General features: G+C 42.7%; 1 protein-coding gene across 1 annotated transcript; it reads right to left on the bottom strand.

Moving 5' to 3' along the window:
* DNAJC18 (DnaJ heat shock protein family (Hsp40) member C18) lies at positions 1-25,318 on the bottom strand. Its single transcript, XM_032425181.1, has 8 exons — positions 25,199-25,318; positions 23,333-23,519; positions 15,333-15,478; positions 13,162-13,347; positions 11,579-11,688; positions 10,492-10,601; positions 8,161-8,333; positions 1-3,315 (listed from the first exon to the last, which is right to left on the bottom strand). Exons 1-8 carry the CDS (start codon positions 25,236-25,238, stop codon positions 3,191-3,193), a joined length of 1,077 nt encoding a protein of 358 aa, XP_032281072.1. The 5' UTR covers positions 25,239-25,318; the 3' UTR covers positions 1-3,190.

Genomic DNA, 25,318 nt, shown 5'->3' with positions numbered 1-25,318 from the left:
TTCTTTTTATATAAAATCGTTTAATTTCTTTCTCTGTTAAATTACACTCAATCCAGATGCAGTGGATCAGGTGACCAGAGTTTTCAGGATTCGTATTCCCCCAGGAGCTGATTCCATCTGTGTCAAACCCGGCTCTGGTCACAGAACATTCACATCTTTAATTCCAAATACTGAGTGTGATGCAAATGATGTACTCAATATCGAACACATGGATATATAGTTACTCAGTGGTCATTGCAGGAGGTATCAACAACGCAGGCTCAAAAAATATGATGTAGAGTAACTTGGCCCTTTCCAAAAATAAATATATTAGAACACTAAGCTTATACCATAAATGAGTCCAAAATAAATACTAATTAAGAGCTAGCTTCTGTGAGGAACAGAGCATGCAGAGACAATGAACTAGCAAGTGTGGCCAGTTGTAACAGAAAACTTCTGGAATCCCACCAGTGCCTCCTCACAAAGCCAGTCCTGAGCGTGAGGATGAAAATGAGGAACCACACAAGGCTTGGCGGGCTGCTGGATCCCATGTTCCAGTGGGGTTTGGAGTTCAGTGTAATTTCTAAGAGTTTCCAACAGAAAGCACAGCAACAACATTTTCTTACTGGTCAGTTGTCCCAAGCTGGGAGGCCTGGAGCTGATTAAGGAAGTTCAGAAGTTTTCTGGTTTGAACAGATGAACCCCAGGGTTGCTAATGTGGGGACACGGATTCCTTGAAGCTGTGATGTCCTCTGTGTGAGAAGGGTTTTCCCCCTCCCCTGCTCACTGCTGATCAGGCGGCGCAGAGTGTCCTTTCATTCTGATGAGTGGGAGCTTCACCTTCTGCTTGAGCCGCTAGCCCTGCTTCTTAGCCCCACTCCCACCTCAGAGCTCTCTATTCTGCATTAATACAGAGAGCGACATGGCAACACAGCAAGAATCAGCCTGACCTAAGGAGTTTATACATCATCAGGAACCCTTCCAAAAGATGCAGGCAAGAGGAAGACGCTTATTTTACCATCATGCAGACAACCCATCTAAAATAGAACCCAGGAAATTAGAGTGTAGCCATATTCTGGACTGTACCAAATAGATTAAACTATTCTTCAACAAAGGCAAATACCCTTCTGCTGAGGAAAGCCAGAGGTGGTGTAGTCTCTTAGGTGATAAACACAACAGTACCATCAGTGCTATGAAAACAGACAAGAGACCTGATGTTTAATGTAGTTTTACCTCTCTTTAGTGTCATCACAGGTAACTCATCTCTGCCATGAAATCCATGTCAAGTCAATTTAATCATGGCCCCTTTTTTCTAGCAGAGACTGGAGCTGGGGAGGGGAGAGCTTTGATTTGTGTGTGTATAGGGAATCTTTCCATAAGCCTGTTTGGCTCACAGGCATATTTTATAGTGTAAATCCCCTCAGCTACTCAGAAAGGATCAAGGAAGTCCCCCAAACCAGGAAGATAGACCTAGTTGAGCAGCAAAATCTGGCTATCTCTGGAGCTGCTCCCCTCCCCACAGCCGAGCAGGTGTCCCCTACCAGCCACCAAAGATCCACTCTTCACCTCTGGACCCATCTCCTGACCCTGTGAAATGCCCATGTTGAACCATGCTAGACATGTCTGCCTAAATCAAGGCTGTGCCTCTGAAAGGACAAACTCTACTTTGGAAATCAGTTTTGATATAGGAACTTTCCTTTCCTCCTGAAGAAAACATGGAGTGTAGACTACAGTCACCTATTGATCTTCCAGGTTCTGACTCATGATGATCTAGGCAGCTCAACCCTGGTAGTTCACCTAGACGAGAGGGCCCAGAACCACGGGGCCTAGGCAGTGATTTACCTCTTCCTTGTCACCAGTGGGAAGGGCTGCCTGCTTTTGAGGGACCTCTTGTTTTGTATACAGAATTGTTATAGACAGGGTCTTGCTTCCTCAAGGCCAGGGAGGAAGGTGTCTGGAGTGAACGCAGGACTGCCGTAAAAAGGATACAGGGTCCCAGGGTCAGCCTACCACCTCGCTCTGCCATTACCAGCTGTATGACTGGGTCAGCCATTCATCCTCTCTGGGCCAATGTTCTCTTTCATAAACTAAGGGATAACATGTCTCCTTCACAGAGTTGTGAGGAGGCTAAAATAAGAAAATATATGTGAGAGCTCCTGCTTCATACTAGGCACTCAATAAATGTTGACTACACGAAAAGGCATCTCATGTCACAAGCTATGGGGCCCTGGGGTAAAAACAGGGACGGCTGGGACCAACACCGACCTCCAAAGCAATGGAAAGAGGGTCTTTCCCCTCCAGCTCTAGGCTTGAGCAACAAGCCTGGGTGGCCAGCAATACCTGCTTTAGGTCTGACCACTGTCCTTCTGTGGGGTGTAGGGACTCTGGTCAAGTGTGATGCTGCAAGAAGAAATGGCAAAAAACCACCCATATTCTCCAGGTCTGTGACGGACTGGGGAACCTGCACCGAGAAGCTGAGACTCAGTCTTGCGTTTTACCTTCATCCCTGGGTCCCTGCTTTCTGCTGCTGGGCTGTACATGGAACTGTTTCTTTCACCCAGTGGCTTTTACTTTCTGGACCCTCTACAAGAGAGAGAGTTAAGGAAGTAAAAGAAACTCAAATCAGGCAGTTTGCTAATGCTAGTAACTCTGAACAGAGATAGGCAAATGGAAAACTACTGACCGTAATAATAGTTTACATCTCTCCACATTTCCCTTAGAAAATGCGAAGTTGGGCAGGCACCTGTTCCAAGGGCTGAATGCCGGGGGCCACGATGACTCACAGGAAGGGAGGTATCATTCTTGGTGTACACTGTAAACAACTAATATGAAGCTGCTTTGGCCATGCCTAGGAATGAGTGGGTATCGAGACTTAACTGAAGAAGGGAAGGAGGAAGACAATGTGCATCTGCCCTGGGATGCCTGAACTACAATCCTAGAGGCAGGGTAGGCAAGGAGCAGAGGGGCTGCATCAAATGCTTTGCCTTTAATTCAGTTCAGATGAACTGTTCGTGGCCCCTGGAGCCAATCCCCAGGAAGGCTTCTGTGATGACAAGTCTGGCTCCATGCTCAAGTGCCTTCAGCTCTGCCCACCAAAGTTAGCAACTTGTAAAATGTTCGTCATTTCCTAATTTTGTATTATAAAATGGAATTAGGAACATAAATAGTAACAAGTAGCAAAACCCCAACCCTGTGTAGGACTAGCATCCTCTCAGCCACCTCTGCGCAGGCCAATAAGTTTGGAAAGTTTTTCACAGTTTTCGAGTTTCAGCGACTCTGCCTTCTGTTTCAGTCGTTCATCTCTGTATAATCCTGCCAAATTTGTCAATTCCGACTCTGAAAGATAAAAGAGGTAACCAATTCATCAAGAGAGTTGGGCTCCTTTGTTTTGTTTCAATATTTCTGGAATCAAAGCTCCTTTTACTTTCATGCTTTTTCTTTTAATTAAATTTAAGAAACGCTTACTCATTTATTCAAGAAACGCGAATCCGGCAGCTACGCTACACCAGGTGCCGAGGATTAAAGGCCACCTGTGGTCCCAGAGTCCTACAGTATCCGTGCTCTATTATAAAAGCACTGTGCTTAGTTCTTATCAATAGAACATTTGGCACCAGACTTAGGAAACGTGCACGTGTGCAGTAAGAGGAGACTCCGTTTCACGGCCTTCGTACGGATGGCTTTCAGATGGCAGTTGGGAGAGAGTGGAGCCCAATCGCCTGTTCCTGTCATCTGAAACAAAGACAGCTGCTCCATTCTGTCCCCTGCGTTGCTGGATCATAACTCAGACATGCTAACTGACACAGAGCCTCCCTCCGCTGGGCATGCCTTCTATAGAAGGCCAGGCTGCTGGCCGCTTTCTTCATTCCTTCACCACATGTGGGGTCCCTAACTCAAAGGCCAAAGGCAGCTGGGCTCTTTGAAAAGTGAAATCATCTGGATCCGGTGACCTTTGTCTCCTTGACTAAATGAATTTCATTTTCTCTTCATGGTGGAGAAGGTCATTCTATTTTTAACCAGAATATAATCTCTGCTGTCTTTGCCGACGCAACGGCGGTTTGGCTGCCTCTAGTTTTCATTCTTTTGTCAAGTTTCAGAGACATTCTTAGGAAGGAAAGCCTGAAAAGCACCCCCCCAGAGACGTGTTGTGTATTAACAGGATGGCACGCTTGGATGGGCCGTGTGGCTTCTGAAAGCCTCCGACAGCAGGCAGCTTCTCGGTGTTTAAAGGACCATACTTGTGAAAGTGCTATTTTAATCATTTTGAAATATGTCTATCCATTCTTAATCATCCTGCCAACAGATTTTGTTTTTCTTGCTGGAACGAGAGGCACCTGTCTGATTAATCAGCAAACTGACTGGAAACAGGAATTAATACTTAGCCAGGGGGAACAATGGGCATTGGTTTCTGAATAAGTTTCTATCAACACAAAACGCTGTCTGGCATTTCTGCTCACAATGATTCTATTTACACCAAGTAAGGCCCAAAGTGCAGATGAAGTGCAGGACTCCAGGGTGAGGGGTGGCCATGCATGAAAACCCTCCCTCTACAATGGAGGCTCAGAGCCCGGGCCCTAGCCCAGCAGTGGCTTGGCCAGCGGCGTGGCTCCTGGGCCCCAGAACAATGTGCTCTCACCCGCTGGTGCGGGTGCCCGCACTGCCTGCTCGCCCGGGCTTGCCTTGGCACGGTCATCCTTGCAGGCGACGGGGCTTCCTGGAGGACTGGGTGCCACGCCCAAATGAAAGCCCCCCCCACCCCCCGGGGGGCCTGCCCACCGCACCAACTCCATTTCCCTGGCTTCTCTGGTGTGTGGGAAACCTGTTCAGGAGGCCTCTATGCCTTTGGTCCTCTGGAGTCACTGTGACGCCCGCATATGGAACAGATTCTGTGGCTTTGCTTTTCCTTTAACGATTTCCTTAGATTTTTTGTTTGCTGAGCTTATCTCAATGCCTCATTGCCTGACATCTCATTCTAGAAAGAATTAAGGGCTAGTGATTCTTACTATTTTCTACATTGAAGTCCACTCTAACAAGCTGATGAAGGATTAGATGGATGCTTTTCTCAAAATATCACATTGCTTTACATAAAGTTCATTAAAACCAGGTTTCAAAGCTCCAGGGGTTGAGACCCCTGCTCCAGATCAATGACTTTGCAACAATGTCAGTGTTTCAATGACCACCACCATGCTTGGAGAAGCTTCTCTCCAAACTGCCAGTGAATGCTTTTGCCCTTCCATGAGTAAAAGGTCAGCTCAATATGTTACTTTTGACACATTTTGACTGTTAATACTCAGTGACTTCTAAGTGAAAAAAAAGAAAAAAAAATCCTTGGAAGGGGCATCAAGACAACAGCTTTTCTTTTTTTTTTTTTCTTCTTTACCAAATGTTTCCCTTGCCCCTTGTGATAGATGGACAGAGCATTGAGACTTCCAGGCAAACAGACTCAGGCAAATTGCTAAAGAAACAAGTCCCAAAGCCCCTCCAAAGAACCCTCTCCACTCTTGTGGTCTGGAAGACCGCAGCGGATCCCAGCCACCCTCAGGATCCAGCTCCATGAGACAGAACTACATCCAGTCTAGCCAGGTCACGCAAGGCCTGGACTCCAGCAGGAACCGGGCGCTTACTATGTGCCAGACACCAGGCTAAGCATTATGCCCATACCCTCTTCTATAGCCCGTACGGCGTCTCTAGGAGGAAGTGCGTCTTATCCCCATTTCAAAGCCTGAGCTTCTACCCACGGTGCTGCCCTGGTCCAGGGCATGGAAAAAGTGCTCCTCGGCCGGGCAGGGCCAGGATCTCAGCTCAGCTCTGCCAGGCTGGGTGGCAGATCCTGCCTGTTACTTTTGTCCATCCCAGCCCAGTGGCCACTTCCCCTGGCATTGGGTTGATTATCTAGACGCAGCTGTGGAGGAGTAAACAGGGCAATCAGTGTTCATAGTAGGGGATTACTCACAGAAGTTCACTCAGATTAAGCATTCTAAGGGAAAACAGAGAAGAGAAATGAACAAAAGATTAAAAAAGACAATGGCTAACTTTGCTAAAAACAGTTTCCATTCGGTATTTTGCCAAGAGTGAACTTTGTTCTCAAGTGGGTTTATTTTTACAACCTCCAAGTGCTAAATTTAACCTTGGCTGCACTTGCTGCTGGATCCGGAGGGCACATGCTGCTCATTCTCAAATGGCATTTGGGTTGTGGAGAGAGTCTGGACAACCACCCTTAAATGCCAGAAATAGATTTTTAAGGGGTGTGTGCGGATAACCCCCTCTTTGGAACTTGTGGGTACATGCATCCTGCCTACCCATTGGATTTTTATTTATACCTAGAGAGTACGAAAGTCCTGAAACTAGGCCTCATGGAGATGGGGAGAAGAAGCCTAAAAGCCATTTTAGATGTAATCTTTACCGTGAGCTCTTTGCATAGTTCCAGCTGGGGAGTGTATGTGGGTGGGTGTGTGTCTGAAGAATGTGAAATGCAGATTTTCATCCAGTTCTTGCAGAAAGCAACAAATTCAAAACACTCCCAGGGTTGAATACAATGGGGACTTTTAGGACACACACTGTGGCCTTCACCTGATTTAGATCTGTGTATAAAATGCCTTTCTGTCCAAAGCCTTTTCTTGCTCCAAAATTCTTTCCTGATCTTTGAAACTTGCAACAACTAGTTTAACATGAGGTAGGGTACTTCCTGACCTCCTCAGTTTTTTTCAGTATTTATTTTTAATAAATTTTGAAAAGCAACTTCCTCCTGCTTAATTTCCCCTTACGTCTCAGAATCATTGCCCATCAAGCTCCTAATGCACCTGAGAGTGGAGGTGGGCTCTGCCCTACAGAAGTAGAGGGCAGAGACAAGGTCCCTAGGGGCTAGGGTAAGGACGCTAACCCTGCTCTGTGATTTTTAATCCGCACACATTTTCATTATTTTCCAGGTCTGAGAATCCTCTCTTCCAAGGACATTTGTTGAGCACCTGTTCTGGAGCAAGGATGGTGCCAGGGGCCTGGGACACAAGATTGGTAAGACATGGCTCTTATCGTCAGAGGCCCACAGTCCGGCAGGGAGACTGACACGTACCTACAGCGCACGAACGCTGAGAGCAGTACTGTGTTAGCAGCATGGACCAAGTGTTTTAAGAACACATAGGAAGGACAGATTAACGTGGGGGTGGGGTTGGGCTGCATGATGGGTCAGCAAGGGCTTAGCAGCACTGTGACTGAAGAGCTAATCTTATCAGGCACTGGTAGACATTTAATGATATCCAGTTATACCATTTAAAAAATGAGTCTGTTTGCTTGTTAAAAATTAAAGCCACGTTTCATAGGATACAGTTATTAAGGTTGTGTGTATGTGTCCCCCCACCCCCCGCACAGGTGTGCGTACGTGTGTGTATGTGTAGAATTCAAAGGGATGAAAAGTGAACCTGTTGGCTGAGAGGCAGGGCTACTCTTGCTACCAGTACTCCCCATTAATACTCAACTGGAGCTGTAAGCCAACTGGCGGGCACTGATGGCCCCATTGTCTCCAGAGAGGGAACAGACTGGAAGGCCTGCTCAGACCCACCCTTATTGAAGGGGCAGACCCAGAGGTAGGGTCACTTTTGATCTAGGTGGCCCCAGCCGGCTAGCGCTGACTTTTGGTCTGGCTCAAAAAATTAGACTGGATCAATCAGATTTTCCCATAGGGAATGTGGAATTAGGAAACTGGACCAATCCAGCTAGAAAGGGGCCAATAACTAGTGGGGCTGTGGGAGCTGGGAGAGGGATGGGGAGGGTAGCAACCAAAACCAACCAGGGCAACCAACCAAAACCAACTAGGGGAGGGTAGCAACCAAAACCAACCTCCTTCATAACCTAGGGTTATGAAGGAGGAAAGCTTGAAGAAGCAAAGGAAGGCAATTGGCAGAGAGGAGAGTGGGGCAGATGGGCAGAGAGTAGCAGACACTCAGAGACAGACAGATGGATAGGCAACTAGTGCTGCCTGCCTAAGTTCCTAAGGTTTCCAAATTCTGGCCACATGTATCCTAACAATGAACTTCACTTTTTTGGTGGTGTCCCAAATGGGCCTCTGTCCTGTCTCTGATCACATAAACACGTGCTACTCAAACAAGGAAAGAGGAGGGATTGGGAAGCTGGGCATGCCTCAGGTTGGAAGCATGACCACCAGTTAAAGTCCCTTTTAGAACATCTTACTTTGTTGTTTCTCCTTCCAACAACTTGTCTGGACGTAATCAATGTAATCCTTCTCTATCGTCTTCTCCAGGTCACGGAGAGATGCTCCTCTGTAGGCCTTCTCAAAGTTTTTATCCACAAAGTAAGGCACCTGCAGGTTCTGCGTTTCTCTAGAGATGGTGTAGCCCAAGGTCCTGAGACAAAGAGAGGGAGGCTCAGGTAAGCTGGTTATATTTGACAATCTCACTCTTAGCACTGACTGCACAGATATCATGACCATAATCCCCTCTTCATAGGGCAGCTGCAAGTACCACTGTCTAATACTCCTAACATTTATTATTTCCGTAGCAACTGTAATGTCATCATTATGTGAGTGTATTCATATTGTGAATTCAGCCTCAGTATAGTTACTTTATTCTCTTCAAGTATTTACCTCTCTTATATTGTTTTCTGTGCTAAAAGTTGAGTGCTGAATGCTTTTTTTAGTATATGTGCTGCCGAAGCGAGCACGAGTGCTGAATGCTTAAAAAAATGTACATTGTGTAGGACCTAGCATGGTACCTGGCACAGACCAGGCTATTGGTAAATGTTGAGCAAATGAACTGATTGTTACAGTAAACTATTCACAAATAACCAGACAGCTTACACCAACATAGCATCAATTTTTAGGACAGGAGAGAAAGTACTTCACACACAGCTGCTAAGTGAGAACTGCAAAAACCTCAGACAAAAGATTTCAGTGATGCTTCTGCACCAACTCTCTGTGGGTCTGATATATCCAATGGTATGTGGTGCTCAGAAACATCAGTAGGTCTGGGTTAACTAAATACTAACCATAAGGAAGTATGGAAGGGAGCTCAAATTCAAGTTAAAACAATGTGACAGCAATGTGCAAAATCCAGGCTAGTTTTATTCAAACTAGACAAATTCCATCTCAACTGAGTTAATATTTTCTCAGTTTTCTCCTTTTATCTCCCTACTTAAGCATCGTGCTGGATGTCTAAGGGTTCAGGCCATGACTGCTCCCACCTCCATCTGGGAAGGTGTTAGCAGGGCAGGTTCCTCTCTGCCCCACTGGCTGGGCAAAAAATGAGGAAGAAGTAGCAAATGGAGAAACATAGGAAGTCGAGAAATAGAGGGAATCAGGCCAGAGTGACCTGATAGTAATAACCCCTCTCTGAGACTCAGCTTTCTTCTCTGTAAAAGGAAGATATTGATCTAGAATACAGTCTTCAGTCTACAGTGATTGCTAGCAAAGCCTCTTCCTGTTATGTACTGCCCCATGGGTTCCACATTTTCTAAGGTTTTTTTATTTTTTTAAAGATTTTATTTTTAAGTAATCTCTACACCCAATGTGGGGCTTGAACTCATAACCCTGAGACTAAGAGTTGCATGCTCTATGGACTGAGCCAGCCAGGTCCCCCCATTTTGTAAGGTTTTTGTCTGCTAAACCATAATGAGTAATGACTCATTTCTCATCTAACTTAAAATAATTAATCCAGTGGGATGCCTGCGTGGCTCAGTTGGTTAAGTGTTTGACTCTTGATTTCAGCTCAGGTCTGGATCTCAGGGTGGTGAGTTTAAGCCCCATGTTGGGCTCCATGCTGGGTGTGGAGCCTACTTAAAAAAAAAAAAAATTAATCCAATGATCCTCAGACTATGAACCAGAGTTATTTGGAGAGCTTATTAAAACTCAGATTGCTAGTTCTCATCCTCAGAGTTTCTGATTCAATATGTATGGCGTGAGGCTTAAGAGTTTGCATTTCTAACATGTTACCAGTTGCTCTAGATGATGCTGGTCTGGGGACCGAACTATGAAAACTGAACTAATTGAAATAATTAATTGAAGAAATAAAGAAATTCCTATCATAGCTCATAGCAAAGAAATGTGATACTATGGTTTGACTGTGTAGCCTCATCATGAATAAATGTCCCATTCTTCCAATTACTTAAATTGAAAATAATCACTGGATCTCAGATACTATGTTCCCAACCCGGAGGAGTCCAGTGATCCGATCACAAGCTCAATAGGGTCCACTCTAAAGCTAACATGATATAATAAGGATTTAATCTGAAACTGGCGGTAAGTCTATTCATCCTTCAGAAACCAGTTGCTGCTGTTCTGCGGCTGACAGGATGATGTCGCTGTAGAGCAAAATAATCCATGGCCCGAGCACACAGGAAACGCCTACAGTAATTTTGAGTCTCTGCACTATTACTATCCAGCTGTTCCTTTAAACAAAAAATCCGTGTTTTCTACAAAGGCGAAATGAAATGTTAGCAGTACCAGCAAAATGTTCAAGTCTTTTGCCCTCCAAATTGTTAAGAAAGATTTATAAATATTTGACTTACGATTTATAGAATAGACTGTATGGGGGATTAGCAGCTAGCAGCTGAGTAATGACAGATATAATCACAATCACAAGAACTGGAAGTAACTGAATAAATGCAGAATACGTGGTCTGAAAAGAAAAAATATCTGGCGTAAGTGTTCTTCATCAATATAAAGCTTACAGAAAACAGGATAGTTTTCCCAAAGAAAATTCAAATTACTGCAATATATTGCACAAAGCCCAAAGCTTTTCTAGGAAGGCTGTTCTCTCTGTGGAGAAGACTGAAGGAGACCCACCTGCAACCTGTACTGACACCCAGTAATTCTCATGCAGCCCCCTTTTCTAAGACCAATGAAGCAGACACTTCTGGGTGAGTCTGCCCAGACTGTGACTCTCACGGGGCCACGTTAGTATTATGCAGCTCTGTCGCCTTGGCCACAGCTGAATGGACTGGGAGACATCTAACCCTAGCAGGGGTAATCACTACTCCCTCCCAGGAGTTTGGAACTGAGACTCATCATACTGTTCACTGCTGGGCAGTCACCTGAAGAAAGGACATGTACTCTTAGGCAGTGTGGATGGGCTATTTGTAAGAGGAAGCAGAACAAGCTAGGCTGCTTAGAGAGAATAAAGCAGATGCAGAGAGGTGGGAAAGGTGGAGACAATCTGGCCACAAAGAGTCATGGAAAGATAGCCGCATGGGTACCTGACTATACCCTAGTTTCTGGTTCCCATCTGTCCTGAGGCCCACATGTGCTTCCTGCCCTTGAGCTTCATGAGACCCCCTAGATCCCTTAAACTCCCTTTAGTTCTGAATATTTTGAAGGGGGTTCCTATTTTCTGCAGGGAAGAAAACCTTGGTCAAGACATCCCTACAGGGGAACTGATTTCCTGGAACAACCACCGAAGAACGGGTGGGGAAGGAGGTACCATTATGGCCTATTTGGGCCGGTGATCCACACCTTCCTACCACTACCTCTGCTTTCCTAAAACACATTTTAACAACATAACTCAAGTTGAACTTCTAAAACCTGATCATAGACACCGTAAGAGTCCGCTCAGTACAAGTGTGGATGAGCAGTAGTTCGGCTGTCCGCCCTTGGTACCTGAGGCTTTTCTTCTTCTTCTTCCTTCCGTGTCTGCATCCGCTCATGTCGGTGCCGCCGGCGGTAATAGTGGCTGTCATCTGTCACATTTGAAAACATATGAATGTTTCCTGGGAAAGAAAGAAAAACCTAGTATGGGATATGGCAAACACTCCTTCCTTGCTTTTTCCAAGCTCCTTGTTCCCAGCCAGGTTCTCTGACAGCAGAGTATTGTCCCATTTTACTCAGTAGAAAAATAAAACAGTAGGTAAACCAAGTGAACCAGGTGTAAATGGAATGTGCTTAGTTCTCCTGCTTTTATTTAAGTAGTCCTTTAGAACTAGTGAGTGAGAGAACCCCAAAAGTCTAGTAAAGAAAGAGCATTTGGGCCATGAATCCTGACACGCTCTTTTCTGCTTCCTTGCCCAGTATCAGATTATGTCACTATCTTCCTTCCTTCCTCTTTCTTTCTTTCTTTTTTTTTTTTTTTAAAGATTTTATTTATTTGACAGAGAGAGACACAGCGAGAGAGAGAACACAAGCAAGTGGAGTGGGAGAGGGAGAAGCAGGCCTCTCGCTGAGCAGGGAGCCCGATGCGGGGCTCGATCCCAGGACCCTGGGATCATGACCTGAGCCGAAGGCAGCCGCCCAACCGACTGAGCCACCCAGGCACCCCTTCCTCTTTCTTTCTTTCCTTCTTTCTTCCTTTCTTCCTCCCTCCCTCCCTCCCTTCCTTTCCTTCTTACTTTCTTCCTTCCTTTCTCTCTCCCTCCCTTCCTTCCTTCCTTCTCTCTCTCTCTCTCTTTCTTTCTTTCCTCCACACCCAGCATGGAGTCTAACATGGGGCCCGAACTCAGAATCCTGAGATTAAGACCTGAGCTGAGATCAAGAGTTGAACGCCCACTGACTAAGCCACCCAGGCGCCCCAACACTAGTGTCTTTAACAGCAATTCATAAAATTCAGTTTACTTCCTGGGCATTTAATTACCCCAACATCGAACTCTCTGGAGGTATTTTTCTAACTTTTATCTTTATATAGCTGCTATTTTGCAATAATGATAATAGGCATCTTGCTACTTATTTATAAAGCACTTAAAAATATCTAATCCTCACAGCAGCCCTGTGAGGTTGATATTATCAGTCCCATTTCTCAGGTGAGGAAACAGGATCAGAGAGATCAAGTGATTTGGTTAAAATCATGCACAGTTGGAGGCTGGAGACTTGCCTCAAACCCCAGCTCATCTGATTCCAAATACTTTCTTTTTTTTTTAAGATTTTATTTATTTATTTGACGGAGAGAGAGAGAGAGCACAAGCAGGGGGAGTGGCAGGCAAGGGAGAGGGAGAAACAGGCTTCCCGCGGAGCAGGGAGCCTGATGCGGGGCTCGATCCCAGGACCCAGGGATCATGACACAAGTCAAAGGCAGACACTTAACTGACTGAGCCACCCAGGCACCCTGATTCCAAATTCTTGCTCTTTCCACCATACCATGGTCCCTCTATTCAGATCCTCAAAGAGGAGCTAGCTGAGATACAGAAATATATATATATATATATATGTATATATATATATAAATTTTTCAGCTATAATTTTGAAATACTCACCTGTAGGAAAATGTCCTCCAAAGAAGACATTGAATAGCTCTTCTGGAGTGATGTCAGCTTCGAAGTCCCTGTAATAATTATAAGGTCTGCCTCGAGGGGCAGTGAAAGTCACCTGTTCATCTCCATATTCATCATAGCGGAGTCGCTTGTCAGGATTGCTCAGGACTGCAAAGGCATTTCCTATTGCTGCAACCAAAACCAAAAGTATCTGAGGACACAGTCTTTGCTGTAGCTGAGGGTGATGCAAGAAGCAGCAATGAAGAGCCCAGAGCTGTTGGCTGCTGGATGACCTCACAGGGGCCTAAGAAAAGGTGCTTGGACCTAGAAAGTTCACCAGAGTTCTTGCCCTTCACATTTTCCGTGATCTAGTTTCATAAGCCAGAAGCAATATTGGACTCAAGATGAACTAAGAACTACTGCTTTCATTCATCAAAAATGTGTCCTTATTTCCCTTGAGAGCAATTAGTTTATGGTCGGAAACAGTTCATACATAAGCAGTGGTATTCTAACTTGAAGTCAGAAACAATCTCCTAAATAAAATAATCAGTAAAATCGATTGCTTGGCTAAAAGCAAGGTCCTCACTAATCACAGTCACGTTTCAGCTTACTTTAGAAAGTAGGCTTTAGAAATTAAGAAACCTATCTCCAGTGTCTCAATGACAGATCAAAGACTGGATAGATTACAAATGTTTACCATCACCTCTTCTCCCTATGCAGAAATGTGCAAATGTTGTCCAATTAAAATTCATTTAAACATGCAATCAGTGCCACTAATCAAAGAAACCTTGAAAACAAATCTTTAAGACATCCCCATTCCCTGCCTCTAATTCAGCCAACACTATGAGAAACACAGTCAGAAAGAGCATTTCTTTATGATTCTTCTAGCGAGGGAATTATATTAAATATTTACAGCAATATAACAGCTAAGTAGAAAAAACAAATAAAAAAGGCTAAATAGTTGCATCAACATCACATCCCTTGAAATCTGGCCAATTTCTCATAGAAATGGCATTAGTCTGTGAGATACTTTATGTGAAGGTGTAAAGAGAATGTGGGTTATCTAGTTGTTTCCTTGTAGAAACTGTGGGGAGAACAAGATTCACAATGGCACATCAACAAAGGGAGATTATCTTTTGAGGTAAACGTTGACTTTTAAAATTTTTTTACTTTTTCTTTAGAAAAATTCCAAATCTACAGAAAATTTGAAAAAATAGTAAATAAATACATGTATACCCTCTATTTGATTCATCAACTGTTAGTATTTGCCACATTGCTTCCCTCAACTCTCCATACATACATAAATACATGCATACATGTAGTATGTATACATTTCTTTTGCTGAACCATTTGAAAGTAGGCTGCAGATATTATGGCACGTCATCCCTAAATATTTCAGCATCTATCTCCTAGAATAATCTCCTACATGATCACAGTACCATTATCATAGCTAAGAAAATTAACATCAACCCATGCAATTCATGCGAGGTTCATGTATTGTATTTGCTTTTATATCCTTTTAGTTTCTTTTCCTCTAGAATAGTCACCCGCCTTTTCTGCTTTTCATTATATTGACTTTTTTGAAGAGCAGGTCAGTGTTCTTTGTAGAATGTCCCATATTTTGATGGTTTCCTCATTATTAGATTCAGGCTGAACATTTTGGCAAGAATACCACACAGGTGCCATATCATATAATGTGAGGTGGGTCCAGTATTGGTGACGATAAGTTGGATCACTGGGTTAAAGTGTTGACAGCTAGATATCTCCATTATAAAGCAATGTTTCCCCTTTGAAATCAGTAGGTATTCTGGGGGATGATCCTCTGACAATCATGTGAATATACTATTCAGCAAAAACCTGTCACCCGGCAGTTTTAGCATCCATTGATAATTCTTGCCTGAATCAAAGGCTTCCTTGGGGGTGAAGCTCTTAAGTAAGATTTTTATTTATGTCTCACATCTAAAAAGGTACCATTACAGAGAAATCAAATATTTTTTTTTTTCCAAAAGAAATTAAGGTAAGTGAATGAAGACAAGAGGGAGCTATGCTGATAATCACTATTTAAGAGGTATGGCAGGAAAGAAAGGCCCTGCTTGTGGCCTTATAAAACAATTATAGGGGAGGCTGAAAACAACTTGACAAGGGCAGAATTAAACATTAATTCAGGATCAGACCTTTGAAAGCGTCAGTTGCTCCAGGAGCACAATTCTTGTCAGGGTGAAATTTCAGGGCCAGTTTTCGGTAAGCTTTCTTAAGCTCTTCATCACTGGCATTTCGAGAAACTCCTAGAATTTCATAGTAATTTCTGCATTTCTTGATCCTAAAAACACACATCAGAAACATGTATGTCTACAAAGGCCCCTTTTGTACGATTAACTGTAAAATAGTATGTTTACATTTTACATTTACATCTGATCCTCCAATCTGTGAGCCCCAAAACAAACCTAAAAGAAAACTGGTGAACACATTCATGAAACTTTCAAATTGGTTAACAAGGTCCTCCTCCCATCGAGAGCTTAATGCCTTTCAAAGTATTTTTACATCCAATATTTTATTCTTCCTGTATCCCTACAAGTGGGTAGAACAGATATGCTGATCCTTATATCAAGGTGCAGGCTAAGCCCCTGAGAGTTCAACCACAGGACGGCAAAGTCAGAAGAAACACCTAATCACTCTAGTGATTTCTCTCTTTTTCCTTAAGGCTGCCTTTCAAAACTTTGTTTTGAAAAGTTAATATAGGGGCACTTGGGTGGCTCAGTCCTTAACTGTCTGCCTTCAGCTCGGGTCATGATCCCGGGGTCCTGGGATCGAGTCCCACATCTAGCTCCCTGCTCCGCGGGAAGCCTGCTTCTCCCTCTCCCACTCCCCCTGCTTGTGTTCCCTCTCTCGCTGTCTTTCTCTGTCAAATAAATAAATAAAATCTTTAAAAAAAAAAAAGTTAATATATACACACACGGTAGAAGATAAATATCCAACAGTACTAAACTATATACAGTGAAAAAACTTCCTGCTTCCCTATTCCCTGCCCCCCAGTCTCCCACCCTAAGGACAACCACTGTTAGTGTTCTGTGAATCCTGTGTATACATATAGACACCTCTCCATTTTTTTTTTTTTTTTTACCTAGGAGCATATTGTAATCACCTTTATACATCCTTTTTTTTTTTAAAACCAAAAGTTTATTTTAGAGATGGATTGATAACATATAGAAATGAGTACAGGATAATAGTTTAGACTAGAGTGGCAGTTCTGAACTTTTTGATCTCAGAAGTTTCTTATACTCTTAAAAATTACCTAAGTGCCAGAAGAGTTTTTGTTCATGTGAGTTATAGCTATCAATATTTACCATACTAGAAATGAAAACAAGAAATTTAAAAACAGAGTGATGATATACTACATATCAGGTAGCTTCTCAAAAATTCCACTCTACTATCATGAGAGAATGAGAGTGAAAAAGGCAAATAATGTGTTTGTACCATTATGAAAATTGTTTTAAACTTGCAGACCCCCAAGGGTTTTGGGGTTCCCAAGCTACACTCTGAGAAATGTTGTACTAAAGCATGAACTCTGGGGCCAAAATGCCTTGGTTGGGATCTTATCTTGCTGTGTAATTAACCTCTGTGCCTTAGTGTTATCTTCTGAAATGGGCTAATAATTTGAACTATATTTCACAAGCTGTTATCGTTTAAATGAAGTATTCATCAAAGTGCTTGATAGCATGTGACACCCCATAAATATTGGCTATTATATATCTATGTCATTCTTTTCAAAAGCTGCATTGCTTTTATGGATTATATTTATTGCATTTTATGGATTATATATATCCTCTACTGATAGGCACTTACAGAATATCTCCAGTCTTTTGCAACTACACAATCCAGTTAGGCAGAGAGAGGCCCAGGGTCTTGCTCAGGAGTTCAAAGTAAGTCAGTAACACAGGCTGGACTGTAAAGCAGGGTCTGGAATGTCAGTCATGGTCCTTCCCCAAGAGCTGCCCATGGGGATCCTTTGGATCCCCAGCCCAGTCTCCAATCTCTGCTTCCATGGCAGATATTCCTCTGCCTCTTTCTCTCTTTTGTATAAATTTGTTATTTGTTTAATAACATTTTTCTTGAGCTACAATTCACATATCACAAAGTTTACTCTTTTAAAATGCACAATTCATTGATCTTTTACAAAGTATATTCACAGAGTTGTGCACCCATCATCACTATCTAATTCCAGAACATCTTCATTACACCAGAAAGAAATCCCATACTCATTGGCAGTCATTCCTCATTTTACTTCGCAACCCCTGGCAACCAATAATGTACTTTCTGTCTCTATAAATTTGCCATTCTGGACATTTCATATAAAAGGAATTATACAAAATGTGGACTTTTGTGTCTGGCTTCTTTGACTAGCATAATGTTCAAGATTCATTCATGTTGTAGTATGTATCAGTACTTCATTCCTTTTATTACCAAGAAGTATTCACTGTATGGATATTCCCCATTTTGTTTATCGATTCATCAGTTAATGGACATGCAGGTTGTTTCCATTTGGGGGTTATTATGGATAATTCTGTACGAATGTTCATGTACAAGTTTTTGTGTGGAAGTATGTTTTTATTTCTCTTGGTATTTACCTAGGAGCGGATTGCTAGGTCAGGTGCTATGTTTAACCTTCTGAGGAACTGGCATTGTATTTTCCAACCTGGCCACACTGTTTTCCATTCCTACAAGCAATATATAAGTGTTCCCATTTCTCCACATTCTTATCAATACTTGCTGTTGTCCATCTTTTTGATTATTGCCATCCTAGTGGGTGTGAGGTGGTGTGGTATCTCACTGTGGCTTTGGTTTGTATTTCCCTAATGACTCATGATACTGAGCAACTTTTCATGTGCTTATTGGCCATTTGTAGATTATGTTTTTTAAATATATTTTTTAAACATTTGTATATATTCTTTGGAGGAATGCCTATCAGATCCTTTGCCCATTTTTCAATTGGGCTATTTGTCTTTTTATTGTTGAATTGTAAGAGTATTTTATATGTTCTAGATATAAGTCCCTTATCAGGGACTTTCAAACATAATTTGAAACATTTTCTCCTGTACTGTGAATTGATTTTTCACTTTCTTGCTGGTATCTTTTGAATACAAAAGCTTTAAATTTTCATGAAATGCAATTACCTATTTTTTTCTTTTGTCATTTGTACTTTGGGTGTCATGTCATGGAAGAGGTACATTTATGTTTTCTTCTAAGAGTTTTATAGCTGTAGCTCTTACATTTAGGCCTTACTTTAGGTCTTTGAGTTAACTTTTGTGTTTGTGTGAGAAAGGAGTCCAAGTGCATTGTTTTGCATGTGGGTATCCAGTTGTCCCAACACATGTATTAAAGACAATTCTTTCCCCTATTAAATTGCCTTGGCACTCTTTCTTTTCTTTTCTTTTTTTAAAGTAAGCTCTACACCCAATGTAGGGATTGAACTCATGACCCCGAGATCAAGAGTTGCATGCTCCACTGACTGAGCCAGCCAGGTGCCCCTGCTTTGGCACTCTTGTCAAAAAAATCAGTTGAGGGTGCCTGGGTGGCTCAGTTGGTTAAGCAACTGCCTTCAGCTCAGGTCATGATCCCAGGGTCCTAGGACTGAGTCCCGCATTGGGCTCCCTGCTCAGCGGGGAGTCTGCTTCTCCCTCTGGCCCTCCCCCCTCTCATGCTCTCTCTCTCTCTCATTCTCTCTCTCTCAAATAAAATCTTTAAAAAAAAAATCAGTTGACTGGGGACGTCTGGGTGGCTTGGTTGGTGGATGTCTGACTTTTTTTTTAAAGATTTTGTTTATTTTGGGGGGAGGGGCAGAGAGAGGGAGAGAGAGAGAGAGAGGAAGAAAAGCAGACTCTGCTAAGTGCGGAGCCCGACGCCAGGCTGGATCTCAGGACCCTGAGATCAAGACCTGAGCCAAGATCAAGAGTCAGACACCCTGGGATGTATGGGTGGCTCAGTCTGTTAAGTTTCTGACTCAGTTTTGGCTCAGGTCATGATCTCAGGGTCCTGAGTTCAAGCTCATGCTGGGTGTGGAGCCTACATTAAAAAAAAAATCAATTGACCATAAATATAAAGGCCTACTTCTGGACTCTCAAGTCTATTCCATTGATCTACATGTCTATCCTATGCTAGTCTACATCATAACTGTAGCTTTGTAATAAGTTTTCAAACTGGGAAATGTGAGTCCTCCAACTTTGTTCTTTTCCAAGACTGTTCTGGCTATTCTGGCTCTCTTGTATTACCATATGAATTTTAGGATTGGATTGTCAATTTCTTCAAAAAAGGCAGCGAGGGATTTGATAGGGATATGTTGAATCTATGGCTCGATTTGAGTAGTATTACCATATTTCCAATATTAAACCTTAATAAAATGAGCCTTTCCAATATTTAGCTCCATGAACACAGTCAATCTTCCCATTTATTTACACATTCTTTAATTTCCTTAAATGAAGTTTGTAGTTTTCAATGTACATCTTACACTTCTCTTGTTAAATTTATTCCTAAGCATTTTATACTTTTTTGATGGTGTTATAAATGAAATTATTTTCTTTTCCATTTTTGGATTGTTCATTGCTACAGTACAGAAAAACAGTGATTTTTGTGTACTGATCTTGTATTTTGCAACTTTGTTGAACTCAATTATTAGTTCTTTTTTTTTAAGATTTTATTTATTCATTTGAGAGAGAGAGAGAGAATGAGCTCAAGTGGGGGGAGTCGGAGGGAGAAGCAGACCCCCTATTGAGCAGGGAGCCCAACGCGGGGATCCATTCCAGGACCCTGGGATCATGACTTGAGCTGAAGGCAGAATCCCAACCAACTGAGCCACCCAGGTGCCCCTAATTTATTAGTTCTAACTGTGTGTGTGTGTGTATTCCTTAGGATTTTCTTTCTTTTTTTTAAATAAAGATTTTATTTATTTATTTGAGAGAGACAGCACACAAGTCAGGGGGAGCGGCGGGCAGAGGGAGAAGCAGGTTTCCTGCTGAGCAGAGAGCCTGTCCTGGGTCTCGATCCCAGGACCGCGGGATAACGACCCGAGCGGAAGGTAGACGCTTAACTGACTGAGCGACCCAGGCGCCCCTATTCCTTAGGATTTTCTATATTATATCATATCATCTATGAATACAGTTTTACTTCTTTCCAATCTGGATGAATTCTTTTTTTTTTTTAATTTTTTCAATTTTTTAAAAGATTTACTTATTTATTTTATTTATTTTTTATTTTTTAAAGATTTTATTTATTTGACAGAGAGAGAGCATTAGCAGGGGGAGCAGCAGGCAGGGGGAGAGGGAGAAGCAGGTTCCCCGCTGAGAGGAGAGCCAGACATGGGGCTCTATCCTAGGACCCCGAGACCATGACCCGAGCTGAGGGCAGACGCTTAACCGACTGAGCCACCCAGGAACCCCATTACTTATTTATTTTAGAGAGAGCGTGAGCACACATAAGTGGGCGGGGGAGGGTCAGAGGGAGAGGGAGAGAATCTCAAGCAGACGACCTGCTGAGTGTGGAGCCCGAACATGGAGCTGGACCTCTCAACCCTGAGATCATAACCTGAGCCGAAACCAAGAGTCTGAAGCTCAACTGACTGAGCCACCCAGGCGCCCCCAATCTGGATGACTTCTATATCTCTTTTTCTTGCCTAAATGCCCTGGCTTGAACCTCTAGTGGCTAGAGTGAACATACTTGTCTTTTTCTTGACCTTGGAAAGCATCCAGTTTTTCACCATTAAGTATGACGATGTTAGCTGTGGGTTTTTGGTAGATGGCCTTTATCAGCTGAGGAGGTTCTCTTCTACTCCTATTGTGTTGAGTATTGTTATCATGAAATAGTGTTGGATTTTGTCAAATGCTTTTTCTGTACCTATTAAAATGATCATGTGGCCTTGTCCTTTATTCTATTAATATGGTGTATCACACTGATTAATTTTCATGTGTTAAAAAACCTTGCATTCCTGGGATAAATACCACTTGGTCAAGGTATATAATCTTTTTTTTAAAATATTTATTCTTTTTTTTTTATTTGAGAGAGAGAAAGAGGGCACATAATTGGGGGGAGCGGCAGAGGGAGGAGGAGAGGAGCAGACTCCCCGCTGAGCACAGAGCCAGATGCAGGGCTCAATCTCACGGACACAAGATCATGACCTGAGCCAAAACCAAGAGTCAGAAGCTTAACCAACTGAGCCACCCAGATGCCCCAAGGTATATAATCCTTTTTATATGTTTTTATATGTTGCTAGAATCTATATCCATAAGGGATATTGATTGATAGTTTAGTTTTCTTATGTCTTTGTCTGGTTTTACTTGTAGTGTAATATTGGCCCCATAGAATGAGTTGGGAAGTGCTCCCCTCTCTTGTATTTTCTCTAATAGTTTATGAGGGATTAGTTAATTCTTCTTCAAATGTTTGGTAGAATTTACCAGTGAAGGCTTCTGGGCCTAGGTTTTTCTTTGTGGGAAAATTTTTAAAAAATTTTATTTTATTTAAATTCAATTAATTAACATATAGTGTGTTAACAGTTTCAGAGATAGTTTCAGAGGTAGTTCAGTGATTTATCATTTGCATATAACACCCAGTGCTCATTACATCCTTAATGCCCGTCACCCAGTTACCCCATCCGTCCACCCCCCACCCCCAGCAACCCTGTTTGTTTCCTATAGTTAAAAGTCTCTTATGGTTTGTCTCCCTCTCTAATTTTGTCTTATTTTATTTTTCCCTCCCTTCCCCTATGATCCTGTTTTGTTTCTTAATTCCACATATGAGTGAAATCATATAATTGTCTTTCTCTGATTGGCTATTTTGCTTAGCATGATACCCTCTAATTCCATCCGCATCGTTGCAAATGGCAAGATTTCATTTTTTTGATGTCTGAGTAATATTCCATTTTATGTATGTATGTGTGTGTGTGTGTGTGTGTATCTTCTTTATCCATTCATCTGTCAATGGACATCTGCACTCTTTCCATAGTTTGGTGATTGTGGACATTGCTGCTATAAACATTGCGGTGCAGGTGCCCCTTCGGATCACTGTTTGTATCCTTCGGGTAAATACCTAGTAGTGCAACTGCTGGGTCACAGGGTAAAATTTTTTTATTATTAATTCAATCGCTGTATTTTTGGTAGGTCTGTATGATTTCCTAGTTTGTACATTTCTACAAATTTGTCTGTTTCATCTAGGTTATCTAATTTGTTGGTGTACAATTGTTCATAGTATCCTTTTAAAATCTTTATTATCATTGTAAGATTGGTAGTGATGTCCCCTCTTTTATTTCTGATTTTAGTTACTTGAGTCTTCTCTCTTTTTCTTGGTTAGCCTAGCTAAGGGTTTGTCAATTTTGTTGATATTTTCAAAAAGCCAACTTTTGGTTTTGTTGATTTTCTGTTGCTTTTCTAACCTCGATTTCATTTATTTCCACTCTATATTATTTCCTTCATTCTGCTTGCTTGGATTTAGTGTACTCTTTTTGCTCTTCTTTTTCTGGTTTGTTAAGGTGGAAGATTAGGTTACTGATCTGAGATTTTTAAATATATATATATATATATATATATATACATATATATATATATATATAAACATTTACAGCTATAAATGTCCTTCTATGTATTGCTTTAGTTGCATACTATATATTTTGGTATGTTGTGTTTTCATTTTCATTCATCTCAAAGTATTTTCTAATTTTTTGTATGTTTTCTTCTGTGACCTATTTGTTATTTCAGGAATATATTGTTTAATTTTCACATATTTGTGAATTTCCTAAATTTGCTTCTGTTGTCGATATCAGAGAACATACATTGTATGATTTTAATCCTTTTAAATTTATTGACACTTGTTTTGCGGCCTAACATCTGATCTATCCTGGAGAATGTTTCATGTATATTGAGAAGAATGTGTATTCTGATGTTGTTGGCTAGACTGTTGTATAGATGTCTGTTTCGTCTAGTTGGTTTTCCCTGCCTCTCCAACACAGAAGCAGTAAAGTTACCTCAGATTGCACCCTAACACTCCACTCCCACCTAGTCTTGCCTCTGAAGCCAAGAAGCTGTTGTGCTTCCATAATAATAATAAAAGTACCAATAACAGTCAATGCTTATGTAACACATGCTGCCAGGAACTCTACATTAAAATCACTCATTGAATCCCACCACAGACTCACCTTTGTACGCCGAGCAGCTGTTCCTCAGTGTAAGTGGCACTTCCCTCACCCTGTCGGGTTGCATTCCACTCATGCTCAGACTTCTTTTCCTTTTGCACTTTCATGCAGTTACAGCACCCACAGGGATCATGACTTTCAGGAAGTCTATCTTCTGGGTATTTGTTTCTTCTAACTGCATCAATGTAAGCTGCAAAGCAATAGCCCCTCCGTTAGGCCTCAGTCTGATCTGCAATTAACTTTGCTCCCTGCCCTCGCTATCAGGGAGGCTGCTTGTGGCCATGAGTGTGAAGGCCAAACTACTGACATCATTATGACTTTTAAGCATCCATATAAAATTGAATGAACATCTTCCTTGAGAAAACAATATAGTAAATACGGAGGCAACCATGAAAAACTTATAATGCTAGAAATATGAAGCATAATAATGTCCACCATACGTACAGTGGTCATTCAACAAATAATTTTGAATCAGAGCCAGAGAAGGGGCTTAAGAGGCATCTCCTCAGTACCTTGCCTTTCAAAAGGTGTCTACCTTTAGTGCAGTGGAGGGGGAAGCCTATTTTTCTGTGATCCATGGTCAGAAGTCACATTGCTCATAAAATAATTTGTTGTTGTTGTTGTTGCCATGCTTCCCACCACTAAAATTTAAAGTAGGGGTGAGTTCAGTTCTTTTAAACTAGCAGTTATAGAACAACACACTTGGCTAGATATATGGGTAAGACCTACTTCTGACCACAAAGGGGTTATAGTTTAAAGGGAGAAGATTCGATTCATCATAACACCTGGAGAATGTAAAGAAGGCCATAGCAATCCAGTCAAGGAAGGCAGAAGACTCAGGTCCTGTCTGGAGGATCTGGAAGAGGCTTTAAAAATGTCTCTCTCCTGCCTAAAATCCCTTAGTGACTACCCACTGCTCCTTGTCCAAATTTCTTACAGGCTCAGCCTGCCTCTGCAGCCTCCTCCCTCACCACAAGCTCTTTTGCAGCCTATGCTCTAGCCACACCAAATGCCTTTCAGATCAGCAATGCTTTCTCTTTTCTCTGTGCCTTTGCACATGCTGTTCCCTCTGCTTGCAACATTCTTCCTCTAAGTCATCCTGACTAACTCCAAAGCATCCTTCATGTCATCATATGTCACACTTTCTTCCTGAGGCCTCCTCTGACACCCAGGCTGTCAGTGTGCTTCCCAAACCTAAGACCTTGCTGTGTAGCTCAGGACTTAGTGGCTCTGTTTCGTAATTGTCTGTCTACCTGTCGAACTCCCTCAATGGATTGTGAGTTTTGTGATCTCAGGGGCCCAAGTCTGTCAGATCCCTGCTGCACGATCAGCATAATGCAGGGTACATAATAGGTATTGAATCAATACTCTTTGCTTGACTGCAGGATGGAAAAGGCCGGCCTATCGGTCCTGATGTGGGCTGCAGGAACAGGACCAAACGGAGATTGAGAGTCAGGCGGCCTACTTGGGCGGAGCGAGGATAGGGGCCGGAAAAGCAAGCTGTGGGAATCCGCATCACCCTGCTGACCTCCCAGCCACCCTGGCACAGGCGGGACCTGACCACTGCGGGCCCTAAGCTGGGCAAGGGCCGAGACGGGGCGGGGCTGGGGGCCGGAGGCAAAAAAGTCATCACGGGTACTCTGGGCTCCTAGCCAGTTCCTTAGCCTGAGCCAGAGCTCCTGATTTTCATATCCCGGCCCCTGCCCTGGGCCGTCCCCCACCTAATTCGGAACCCTACTCAGGCTCAGCATCTCTTCATAGGCCTCCATCCTTCACCTCAGGCCCAGGGTCTCAGCCCTCAGTAATCTCAAGGAGCTCCATCCTTCTCCCAACTCTGCCCTGTCCCACCCTCCGGCAAGGACCTGGTACCTTCGGTCCAGCGCTCTCCGCTGCCCAGAGTCGCAGCCATATCGGTTCCCAATCAGCAGGTCTGCGGAGCCTCCCCAGCGCCCGAGGCTGAAAGGGACGGGGCGAGAAGCGCGGGGCATG

The sequence above is a fragment of the Phoca vitulina genome, unplaced genomic scaffold (genome assembly GCF_004348235.1).
Source record: "Phoca vitulina isolate PV1807 unplaced genomic scaffold, GSC_HSeal_1.0 scaffold32, whole genome shotgun sequence".
NCBI lineage: Eukaryota > Metazoa > Chordata > Mammalia > Carnivora > Phocidae > Phoca > Phoca vitulina.
The sequence above is the reverse complement of the archived record's forward strand: the minus strand, read 5'-3'. Positions and strand labels throughout refer to the sequence as shown.

What these genes read in the sequence shown, in the direction of transcription:
- DNAJC18 (XM_032425181.1), bottom strand. Translation starts at nt 25,238, where the DNA reads ATGGCTGCGACTCTGGGCAGCGGAGAGCGCTGGACCGAAG. An exon ending in AGCAACTGACGCTTTCAAAG is followed by an intron (nt 13,348 to 15,332) that starts GTCTGATCCTGA and finishes TTTTGGTTGCAG; the next exon opens with CAATAGGAAATGCCTTTGCA. An exon ending in TACAGTCTATTCTATAAATC is followed by an intron (nt 8,334 to 10,491) that starts GTAAGTCAAATA and finishes TCTTTGTCTCAG; the next exon opens with GACCTTGGGCTACACCATCT.